The 12459-nt window shown below is 43.1% G+C and overlaps 1 protein-coding gene across 4 annotated transcripts in view; it reads right to left on the bottom strand.

Moving 5' to 3' along the window:
• Nucleotides 1–346: 346 nt before the first annotated feature.
• TRPC7 (transient receptor potential cation channel subfamily C member 7) overlaps nucleotides 347–12459 on the bottom strand; it is a 122137-nt gene continuing 110024 nt past the window's right edge. For 3 of the 4 annotated variants that reach the window (XM_054037957.1, XM_054037958.1, XM_054037959.1), the window contains 4 exons: nucleotides 9774–9995; nucleotides 7197–7277; nucleotides 1722–1797; nucleotides 347–618 (listed from right to left, as the gene is read on the bottom strand). In XM_054037957.1, coding sequence (XP_053893932.1) covers nucleotides 476–618; nucleotides 1722–1797; nucleotides 7197–7277; nucleotides 9774–9995 — 522 coding nt within the window. In that variant the 3' untranslated portion in view covers nucleotides 347–475. Of the gene's footprint in view, nucleotides 619–1721; nucleotides 1798–4945; nucleotides 5000–7196; nucleotides 7278–9773; nucleotides 9996–12459 lie in introns of all 4 variants that reach the window. The other variant, XM_054037955.1, reaches the window with a different exon arrangement.

The following is a 12459-nucleotide window of genomic DNA, read 5'->3' as shown; positions in this document are numbered from 1 at the left end:
TTGTTTAAAAGTTTTAATGAATATTTGTGGAATATTATTCTGCAGGGTTCACCCAGATGTAAGGCCTAGCTGTAATGGGTCAAATCTCCAGTTGACAGAAATCAGTTTGGCTCCATTGACTTCAATGGAACTATGCTGATTCATGCCAGCTAAGGATTTGGCTGTTTGATTTTTTAAAAAGGTGCTTTGGGTATCTAATATAAGTATGATTATCTTTTGGAGATGGTGCATTTATTTCTGATGTCAATGGACTTGTTTTACACCCAAATGTCACCTTTATATCGTAAAGATATTAACTGATTGTTGGCTTCACCCAAAAACATATTCTAATGCACAGGGCCCTCACCAATATTTCTTAGGTGGCAAAAGTTGAGGACTCCGTACGCATCTCTTGCACTGTTTTTGCTCCCTTAAAATGCTGGTTGAAATATCAAATAATGTTTAGAAAACTAGTTGTCTTTCTCTTTGTTCACCATCAAATATCCTTATTTAAGTTCTTCCCAAACTTGTCACTCAGCTGCTGTATTAGTTTTGCTAACTCTCCAGTAGCTTCTGACTTTTCTTCTAGAAGCTCGTAGCGGAGACTGGAAATATCTTGCTTAATCTCTTTAAGTTCTCCTACGATGAAAAAAAAAAGTTCTTGTAAATGAGACTGAATTAAACAAGTCATCGCCGTGTTTTAATTCCGAAGAATGAGCTCATTTGGGAATGCAAACTATGGGCTTGGCACTAAATGTGTGGGAACCTCCATAGAGTAGCAGTTACACAAAATTCCCCCCACGGACTTAATGAAACGAACTCCATTAATACTGCTAACAGTAGTAATGTGTGGAGAGTTCTTGTTCTTTCCAAGCCCACTCCTTCACCACATACAGATTCCCAAGCTACACAGCGGCTTTTTAGGATTCAGAATAATGCTTCAGAGAGATCATTCCCTTGCCAGCATTCCCTTTTCCATATATACTGAGTAGGGAACTACACGGATTCCATCCCTTCCAGCTGCAGAGGGGACAGCTCAGGACAATGTTTTTAAAAGGGGCTTTCTAAGGCCCACATGAATGTACAGTGTAATGTGCCATTAAGAAGTATGGGTCTGTTGGAAAAAAGGGTGGCCTTGGCTGTATGGTGGAATGGTGCTGTAAGTGCCCTAGGCAAATAAAAGATGTGTTTGTGATGTAAAGTATAGAAAGCTTAGCAGAGATATTGGGCAGGATTCTATCCTCTGCTCTGACCCCTGTACGCCACCATGATGATGTACGGGGTCTAGGAAAGCCTCTTAACCAACTGGGGGAGAATTTGTCTAGTGCAGGCACTGGGTAGGACAGTTGGAAGCTGCCTTACACAGGTCCCTTCACAAGCCCTAGTGTAGGGGGTTAGCCAAGGGCTGAGAGGAAAGAGGAGGTGGGTCCATACACCATGCCACTATGGTGATTCTGGACAACGCCAAGGGTAGGTCTGCTGTAACTTAGAGAAGCTCCCTAGAGAACCTAAATTATAGTGGAGATCATTTCAGCCCACAGAAAGGGCCAAAATTGCCAGGCCACAAAGATGGTTTGAACTATGCCCACCAGGGTATGCCTGTGCATGCTGCCTCTCCAGAAGCTGCCCCAGACAGCCTCACCCATCTGATTTATGATTTGACATATCAGTTTGGAACTGAATGGAGATGCCTGATTTCAGCTTTAGTGATTGTAACATCATGAATCGTAAAAGCCACTTGCCTTCATTGACTTCATCATTCTCTCGATCAACCTGAGCCTTCAGGACATATCGCTTAATAAGACGCTTCATTATTTTCTGAAAAGTGAATAAAAATGGTTAAACGGTATGATATTGGTTGTCTGTAATCCTAGATCTATTATGAACAGTTTGAGCTACAGAGTGATGAAATCCTGGCTTCACTGGATCAATCAGAGTTTTGTTATTGATTTCAGTGGAGCCAGGATCTTACCTTTATATTTACGCACTTGGTGTTATAATAGTTGAACAACAAATATTTAATGAGCATCCCACAAGAAAGGCAGATCAAAGAATACTGTGGGACACATCCGAATTTGGTGGATAGCCCATAAATGCAAAGTAACTACAAATGGTTAACTATCAAACTAAGAAGTGGGATCACGTTTAGGTTTTGGGGATGTAGGTTGCTGTTTCAAGTATTCATAAGAAAAAATCTGGATGAAAAAATAAGTTGTTTATTAATGACATTATATAATTCACTCATTACTTTGAACTAAGTGCCTGATCCCAAATTTACTGAAGTCAATGGAAAGACTCCCACTGACTCCTGTGGGTGTTGGATCAGGGGCTAGGAGAACTAGGAAACAGGAAACTCACTGAAGGATAGAGAGAAGAGTCAGAAAGATCCAACAATGTTGGAAAAAAGGATTAAAATGAACATTACCTTAGAAAAATGGCATGTATTTAATATACACAGCAAAAAAAGAATACCATGTAGCTGTATGAAATGGAAGATTATTGGATAGAAAGAAGTACAGACATATATAGGAATGAGAGCAGACAACAAATCAGATATGAGCTTGCAATGTGATGCTGTTGCAAAAGTGCTGAAGCTATGTTTATACATAGAGGTATAAAAGAAGTCCAGTTTACAGTAGGCTACAACTGGAGTCCTGTGGAGTCTTCTTCAGTATGGGGGGAAAAACATTGATAGACTGGAGTGCTGAAGATGGGCAGCAAACATGACAAAAGGATTAAAGGAACTGACCTCCCAGGGTATGTCCACACTGCAACAAAAACCCCACGGCACCAAGTGTCAGAGCCCAGGTCAATTGACGTGGGCTTGCGGGGCTAAAAATTGCAGGGTAGACATTCAGGGTTGGGCTGGAACTCAGGACATGAGACCCCACAAGAGGGGAGGGTCTCCAAGCTCAGGCTCCAGCCTGAGCCCAATTGCATACAGTGCAATTTTTAGCTCAGGAGTCCAAGCCTTGCCAGCCCGAGTCAGCTTACCTGGGCCAGCCATGGCCATGCCACAGGTCTTTTATTGCAGTGTACATGGACCCCAGGGGACTACCTTTAAGAGTCCAAAGTTAGGCATATCTATTTTTAGACCCCAAAATAGCTCATTTGGGTGCCCAAGTGCATGATTAATCTACATTTGAGTGTGTAAAACTGTATGGAAGTGTATGCATTCTTGCTTGGGAGGAATTTCCTCATGCAAAGTGGAGTAATGGAAGCTTATCAGGCCCCCTTGCAGGGTTCCCCCTTCTGCTCCACCAGGGGGCTGAAGTTCCCCACCATGAGGCAGCATCCAAATGGCATGACTGAGCCCAAAATGTTTTGTTTCTTGGGGGGAATTTCAACCCAACGATCAATGCAGGTGGTGCTCAATCTGCAAGGAGGCTACATCCCTTTGGGATTTGGCTCTGATGATGATGTAACTCCAACCAGGATTTTTGGATCTTTTCCTGTCTAACTGAGGGATATTCTCCATCTGCCTTCAAGAAGAGCTGCATTGACATCCCTTTTTCGAGCACGCAGACACTAGAAAGGGAAAAGACCATCTGCGTCTACCTTCATCTTAAATTACCACAGTCCCTGCTCCTGGGAGTCGCTTCACTGATTCATCACAGGAGGCAAAGACATCTCTTATTTACTGAGTTCACTTTGTTTGACCTTTAGATTTATAATCTTATAAACAGCCACACAGCTGAAAAGACTTTAAGGGGGGGTTACTGTGCCTGGACAATGATGTTGAGCATTAGTCACTGCGGGGCACAGCCTGTGCCCGGTGCCTGACCTCAGTCACTGGGCTGATCACTGGGCAGATGCACAAGGACCAGGGAAGAGGACTCTGACACCTCAGGATACAGTCCACCTTCTGTTGCCCTTCTTCATAGGGACAAGAAAGGAGAATCCAGACAATGGCAGATACTCTAGACCAACTATCCCCACCTCCCTTGGACTGCTCATGTTCCGTCCTCTCCTGCCCCTGCCTGCTGCCATGCAAGGAGCCGCTCCCAAGCTGAATTTTCTGTCTGCACCATCTCAGCATGCATGCATACACAGCCCTCTCCTTTGGTGCAGCAGAACCACACTCGTTCGGGTGCCTGGGGAGCCTCCATACCCTTAAAGGCAGGAACTGGACTTGCCTTCCGGATCTTGCTCCTGCTCCCACAGAAAATCTAGGATAGGGCTAAGAAAGCTCTCACGGTCTTCACTCTACTTACAGTACTATGAATGACTGAGGCATGTTACCTGGCTTCTGTGTAATGATGCGAATGGCTACTCCCATTGGGACTGAAAGGCATTCATTTTACAGTGGTCTGTTTGAGCAGTTTTGTCATTTTTGGATAAAAAATGGTGGGGGACAACAGCAACTTAACATCTATCTGCCTAAGGCACTCAAATGTCCCCCCATCTTAGTATCTGAGCATCTCGCAATTGTTAAAATATACTGGTCCTCACATCATCCCTGATTGGCAGAGAAATTCTATCATCCCCATTTTATGAATGGGTAACTGAGACACAGGGAGTAAGAAATTTGCCTAACCTCACAGAAGTAGTCTGTAACAGAGCAGGGAACTTGACCCAAGTCTCCCAAGACCCTAGCTAGCGCGCTAATCACAGGAGCATCCTACCCATAAAACCTAGATTCAGGCCCATCTGCCCACTGAACAAGAAGAAATTCTGTTGCTTTAAATGTCACTGGCAATCTCCCCAAAGGTTTTGAGGCACAAAAACCCCTAAACCAAAGCAAAACCAAAACCACCCCACCCCTTCTTCCTGATCATTAAGTAACTAGATGTGAACTGTAGCAATATAAAGGCAGGTGAATGACAAAAAAGAATCCAGTTACTTGTATATGTGTTATCTAGTGATGGAATGTGGAATGTTTAGGACTGTGTCTTTCTATAGACGAGATCTCTCTCTAACCAGGTGGGTCAGTTAAGGGAATACATATGAGACACAGTGCACATACTGTATGCTGGAGATGGCCAAGGTAGTTCAATCCAGATGGAAGACGTGTTGCCACCTGAGAAAACATAAATTGAGGAACATTCTGGGGAAAGTGGGGAAATACTAGATCCCAACAGAAACAATTTTCAAAATAGGAGACAAAAATAGGGAACTTGCAGGAAAACAAGGAATCAACATATAACGAATGCCATTATCTTCTTGACATTTACCATCACAGAGTATTTACCTGGGCCAGCCACAGTATTTGCAGTACAGTCTATATTTACAATGAGTAGTACTCTACATGCCATGTAGCTACAGGTGGCAATGGTCAAGATCTTCATGGTGCCAACTATACCAGAGAATATACCGTTGTAAGGATACTGAACAGAAGTAATGCAAATGTAACAATTCTTTATCAAGAATCTGAGGGGTGGATATCACTTTGCAGCCTTTGGAGACATTCCTTGCAATATCTCCAGCAATGCTACTGTGTATTTTTGCCTTAATATTGTATTGTGGCTTTGCATCTCTATTGCCATCTACCACCCCTTCTGGGTTCTTTGCTACTGTAAGTGAAATGGCTTCTCAACCACATAGTTACTGGTCAAGAAAGTCATCATAATTTTCAACCCTCCAGACCTTGCTCACCCAAACAGTTCCATTGATTTCAATGGTGTGATACTCATCTAAGAAAGAGTTTCAGGAGCAGACCTTAATTAGTAAGTTATTGCCTTCTAGGCAGAAATCAATCTTCTTTATGTATTTATTGGCCCTACCTTCAAATACTCTTTGTTCCTTCAGTTTTTCAAGTACCTTCTATAGACTTTATCTTGCTGGGTCAAAGGAGACTGAAAAATGGTCTTGTGGTTAAGACACTGGAATGGGACTCAGGAGATCTGGGGTCAATTTCTGGCTCTGTCACAGAGGGCCATATTTTAAATGGTTTTTAGGTGCCGAAAGATGTAGATAGATACCTAATGGGATGTTCAACTCCAGGGGAGTTAGGCACTTAGTTGCTTTTGAACATCATATTAGGCATCTGTCTACATCTTTAGGCCCTGAATACCTTTAAAAACTTTTGAAAATGTTACCCAATATCTAATATTTACTACACATATTTATACCTTTTTATCCCAATAACCAATTCCTTTCCTTAACCCTGTTAACAATTTACAAATACTTGATATGTGTAGATGTTAACCATGTACCTGTTTAGTTGGAGATTTTGCTACTACATACATAACCCACTGTTTCCACATAAAATAAGTCTACCAGAAGCATAAATTCTCAGGATGGGAACTTGGTGAATAATTGATTTTTTTGGTTTGGTGTCTAAACTGAAAAATTCTAAAGAAAAGAAATAAAATTGTTTTGAGTCAATCCAAAATGACAATTTTTCAGTTTTCTCACCAAAACAAAAACTGACAAAGAAATTGTTTCAGGGTGAATAAAACATTTCATTTGACCCAAAATGAAAGGTTTAGTTTCATTTCGAGTGGTTTTTAAAACCCTTTTTTGATTTTTTTTTAGTGAAATCTAGGTAAATTTCAAAACTAATTGCAATTTTGAAATGAAAAGTCAAAGTGTTTCATTTAATAAATGTCACGTTGAAACATTTCAACTTTTTTGAAAGCTTTTTTCCAAATTTCTAGTGGCCATATTCACCCTAAATTCTCTAACAGTTTTTGGTTGACCCAAACCTGCATTTTTTGGCAAATAAGTAATTTGTAAAAAATATTTCACCCAGTTCTACTCAGGACTTTACAACAATGGTAATTTCACAGTGTGGGGAGAGTAAGCTGCGTCATCACGGCTCTCATAATTATTTTTGTAACATATCACATTGCACATCCAGCTAAATAGGACAAAATATTGCCAAAGAAAGCACACGAGGGAGTTAAAGTAAAGTCTAGAGAGACAACATTGTGTCAGGACAAAATGAAACACTGTCAATGAGTCTAGGTCTAGGATGAAGCTCGGGTGAACTTTTCTTGTAAGTTCAATACCAGTGACTGGCAATTAATTACCATGACAATCACGTTAATGTCAAATGTATTTCTGTAGCTGCCATGCTGCCGTAAGCAACTGTGAAACTAAAAGGACTGGGCTCAGTCCCATAAACTACTGTGTCCTTTGATTTGGCATAGGTCATTGCTTGACACATCACAGGGTGGAGGAGTCCACTGTATATTGACAAATCTGAGCCTTGCAAATAAACCTTGTTCGCTTACAGATCTTTTCCCTTGCTCTTGATGTTTTACTGTCATTACCTGATATCTCGCGGGCTTGTTATAAGCCTTCTTCACAGTAAAATTTTCTGAATTTCGAGCGCTTGACTGAAAACGAACTTTCTGAAATTATAAAACATAATGAAACATTAAATCTGTAACAGCTTCTTTCCCCAAACAACCGCTCCGCCTCAGACTAAACAGTCTTATGCAAACATTAGAAAATGTTGCATTCTGTGAGCAGGTTGGAGATCCTGCAGAAGAAAACCAGCACTTCCATTCCCCAATTGATAATATAATTAATATCTAGCTCGTTCATAGCATTTTTCATCAGAAGATCTCAAAGTGCTTCACAGAGGAGACAAGTAGGTCATCCCCATTTCACAGACAGGAAAACAGAGGCACAGAAAGGTGAAGTGACTTGCCCAAGGCCGTTCAGCAGCCCAGGGGGAGAGAGAGAAATTGAACGCAGATCTCTGATACCTAGTCCAGTGCTCTATCTTCTAGGCTACATTGCCTCTGCCAGTTTATAGGAGGGTGCAGAGGGAGACAACCCGCTCATTTCTTTGCCAAAACGAACGGAAGAATTATTGGATGAGAAATTCAATCTCATATTGTCTAAACAAAAGGTGTTTTAACGGTATCCCTCTCACACCTCTTTGAGACAGGCAGGTGTTAAGAGGCGAGAGGCAGTGCTTTCTTAATTACTTCTCATTTTTTTGGCAATCGTGGCTGAATTTGAAAATAGCTTTTTGAATAAAGAGAAGAGAAAATTACTCGTCAGACCCAATGGATAGTATCAATTAACACCAATCAGCCACTGAGACACATTGCAGATTACAATGGCAAGCTCTGTAAAGCCCTCCTCTGCATTCCTCTCCTACATTCTTCCTTGTCCTGGTCTATACTAGGCTTGCTTCAGTTCTTCCTCTTATTTCCACTATCCCTCGGCTTTTCTCTGACCCATTGTCAGCTTCTTCTTTGATAGCTCCTCCTATTCTCCTCCTTTCTGCATATTCCTTTGATCTCAATCTTCGTCCCCTTTCCTCCCAGCTCATTTCTATGCTTCTTTCCTCTTATTTGCCTCTGCTATTTTGCCAACGCAATGAATTTCTTTGGTCCCATCAGGGCAGAGTGGCTGCCTCTCTTCGGCTCTACATCTGTGCTCCACAGAGCCTCCCTTCTCCTCAGCGTATGTCCTGTGAATGGCAGAAGCAGCTGGCAGTTTTCAGTTCACAGGGCCTAAAAATGTGCAGTGACACTGAGAGGAAAATTTAAAAGCATGCCCTGAAGTAACTTAGAACATGCCCCCTGAATATTAACAAGCCCCCTGAAGCTCCTGGTGATGCTGTCTCAGAGCAGCACTGCAGCCTCTGTCACGCGCAGCAACTGTAGCCAAAGACAAAAATCCAACACATTTTTTTAGGTCTCGGTTCCCAAAGTTGTTTTTTGTTTTAAACCCGGCTTGAGCCGAGGAAGCTAAATGAGGGTCAGTGCAGTTTAAACGACGTGGACTCGTCACGTGTTTTAATTTTTGCTGAGTTTGATGGCCACGGCAAATCAGCTGCAGCTGAATTTTGGATGAAACGCTTTGGGCATTTTATTCAAAAACTCCAAAGCAACAGAAGTGCTGCAAAGGAAGAGAATACATTTGCCAAGGGTTTTTTTGGCTTTTTTTAAAATCTGCTTGCTAAGAACAGTTTTGTCCCAATGACATTTCTGCAAATAATATATTTCCACAGGATCAGGTTCTCCCCAATTACACTGACATTTCTTCAGGAGCAATTCTGTTGGAAAGTGTCAGCTTTTTAGGAATGTTTCTCTGTGTGTCTCCTATTTTGTCATGCAGAAGCTCATTGGTACGAAGGGAAAACTAACTTGCCTCTCACAAATGTGCCCATTCCAAAGTCAGCGGAGTTGTGCTGTCCCAAAGCACACATCTCTTTCAAAAGAATGAACAGGTGGCGGAAGAGGCAGGGCCTATCTATTACTGTGTATGATTGTCATTAGGCAGCTGAAAGTGGGGAGGTTGTTAATTGCGGCTTCAAGTTGCTGGGAAAAGTTAATATTCCCTGGTTGGGACCCTGCTTCCAATGATAAAATCAGATGTGGTATTAAATGTTGATTTTTACATAATGACAAAAAAAAAAAGAGAGAATTTAGGCAATATATAAAGAACAGTTTCAAGAGGCAGCATAGAAACCTGGAGTAGGAGTCAGGAGACCTGCATTCTTCTGCTCCCAGTTCTTCCATTAGCCTGCTTTGTGATTCCTAGGGGAAGTCACTTCACCTGTTCCCCTTCCCAGTCTATTTAGCCCATAAACTCTTTGGGGTGGGACTGTCTTTCACTAGATGTCTGCACAGTGTCTAACTCAAGGAGGCCACTACCTTGATTAGGGGCTCCAGGTGCTACTGTAATAAAAACAATAAATAAGTTAAGAGTAATACTGTACACCAGGTAATACTGTACTACCAATAATAAATAAGTCAGAGTTCAATGCTAAGCAGCTCTTTTTGCTCATCTGTGAACTAAGTAAAAATCCTTCCCTCGTTGCCCACGAAGGACATGATAGTCTATTTACATTCAGGATGTTAAAAGAAAAGAAGCACATGACATACCCGTAGCTTGGAATTCAGCATACCCATCTCAAGATCATTTTCACAGTTTTTGGCCTTAGATTTGCAGAGTTTTATGAGGCACATTTTTATTCTCATTATGAGATAATAAAATGATTTAGGGCTTGGCACTAGATTAAAAGGAGCAGGCAGAGTCCTTCCTTCATCAAAGTATGATAACCAGAGCTTGGCACGAGCAAATTTCCACTCCACATCTGCATCCTCCTGCGGTGGGGAAGGGAAAATGAATTGCAGAATTAGTGCTTTGAAAGGAATTGAGAAGTATTATTGCATTGGCACTCAGACAGATGCACAAAGGTGACTTAGCTGGAAAGGGTATGAACCTTGTCACTGAAGGCCACTCAACAGGAGTGTTTCTGATACAAAAGTCTTGCAGATTTATGACTCCCAAATCCATTTAACCTCTGTATACTGAAATCTGGGTATTTACTTGTATGCGCCACCTTTTCCAGCTGCTTTCAGTTGGCGCACAGACAATATGCAAGACCATGTTCTGAACGTAGGACCGCCCTCTTTAATTACATATTTTGGGGGTGTACTACCTTTCATTTCAATGTGGGGAGTCAGGTGGGGCAGGTAAGGACTGAAGTGGTAGGAAAAGGAATCCAGCAAGCAGTGGCGATACAGCCAAAAAACAAAACCAAACAAAAGAACCCTGAGTCCAATTTCAGAGCTGAGTGAATGATGATGTCAAGAAGCTGCAAAATCTCCTCTGGGCTGCTGGGCAACATACATGGGAGAAGTCAGGGTAGGTCCAGTGCCCCAGGCAGATACCTTTTAGTGCAGTGGGGGAAACTGGAAGGCACTGACATACCTCCCAGTACCGCCAGCTGTTGCTGTGGGGAAGGAGTGGCTGGGGTTGGGGACATTAATAATCAGTCCTCCGCCAGCTCCTTCCAGAAGTTGCTGTTCCTCGTGTGGAGGAAGGAGACAGGTGAGCCCAGTACCCAGACGGGCCTGTTCCTATCTGTCTGCTGGAGGCCCAGGAGGAATAAAGATTAAATAATTATCCTTTCCAACATGCTTCCTACGCTTTGTCTGCTAAGCCAGGTGCGGTTTCCAAACGTCACGAGTTCCTAGGCTTCTCTAGAGCAACCTTGCAGTGAGCACGATTTGAACAGAGCAGCTGGTCAAAGACCGCAGAGAGAATGTCAGTCTTGCAGCCGGCTGAATTGACTGTCACATTCCTTCTAGTTTAGGATTACCATATTTAAGGTTTTAAAAAGGAGGACACTCCACGGGGCCCTGGCCCCACCCCTTTCCCGCCCCGCCACGCCCCAACTCTACCCCTTCCTCAAAGTCCCCACCCCAACTCCGCCCCTCCCCTGAACACCCCGCATTCCCCCTCCCCCCTCCCAGCCACGCGAAACAGCTGCCCGAGCGCTACCGGCTTCACGGTTTGCCGGGCAGCCTCCAGATCCTGCGCTTCCCCTCCCAGGCTCCGGCTGCGCTGGGGAAGCGCCCGGCCGGGGGCGCAGCAAGTCTGGAGGTCTGGGGGCTGCTCGGCAAACCGTGAAGCCGGTAGCGCTTGGGCAGCTCGGCTCTTCAGCTACACAGAGCCGAGGTGTCTGGGGGGAGCAGCAGCCGCCGTCGCCGCAGCGGGGAATCCGCCTGCAGCTCGCAGCCTGCCGGAGCCGCTCAGGTAAGCAGGGGACTGGGGCAGGGATGCCGGCATTTTCCCGGACATGTTCGGCTTTTTGGCAATTCCCCCCGGACGGGGATTTGAGGACCAAAAAGCCGGACATGTCTGGGAAAATCCGGACGTATGGTAACCCTATTCTAGCTTGGATAATTAGGAATTCCACCAGGTGGCAGAGAGAGTCTGAGATGTGAAGTACCCCCGGTCCTTTTATTTGCTGTGCTGAACATGGCCCTGTTTCTTCGGATGGCAAAGAAACACATACAAAAAATGTGTCTGATATTTGGGCCTCGCTGATAAATAGAATTATCTAAGGATATATTTTCAATGCAAAGCACGGGGAAGTGGGTATGTAATTTCCATTCAAAATAAACTGTGTGTCAAGTTAATCACAGCAATATTTAACTCCTAGGTAACGGTTATCATCTGATTCACTAAAATATTCTGAACAGCAGCTTGGGCCACTTATCTCTTCTGATAATTGAAAACTATAAGAAAATACCAGCTGATTTCCTTGTTTGTCCTATTTGTATTCATCATCATTACATCTTGGTTCTCCATCAGTCAGCACGTCACATAAGCAAGTTCACTTCTCAGTTAAGATGATTCACCATTATTAGATTGTCAAGGTGAGCCAAGACACCAAGAACATTTCTGAAGATAAATGTAAGGTCAGTGCAGTCTTTATTGATCCGAGTGGCATTTATGATTTTACTCAGTACTTGTATGGTCTGACCCTTATTTCAAGATTGTTTACTGGGTGACAAAAAACTGGGTTACAGCTGTTTTCATTGTGGTATATATAGAAGCCAGTAGCATCAATGGGAAAATAGGTTTGCCAGTAATCTGTACTCACTTCTGTACTATGGTAAAATGTAGAATGCAACTCGCTCATCAGGACACACCTCTGATGATGCCCCTGTGTTTGGCAGCCTGTCAGAAATGGGCATATTACAAAATGGAGGCCTTGGGCCAAATTCTGCCCTTGCTTATGAAGATGCAACTTCATTGACTTCAATGGAGCAGTGC

Source organism: Malaclemys terrapin, chromosome 8 (assembly GCF_027887155.1).
Source record: "Malaclemys terrapin pileata isolate rMalTer1 chromosome 8, rMalTer1.hap1, whole genome shotgun sequence".
Lineage (NCBI taxonomy): Eukaryota > Metazoa > Chordata > Testudines > Emydidae > Malaclemys > Malaclemys terrapin.
The sequence above is the reverse complement of the archived record's forward strand: the minus strand, read 5'-3'. Positions and strand labels throughout refer to the sequence as shown.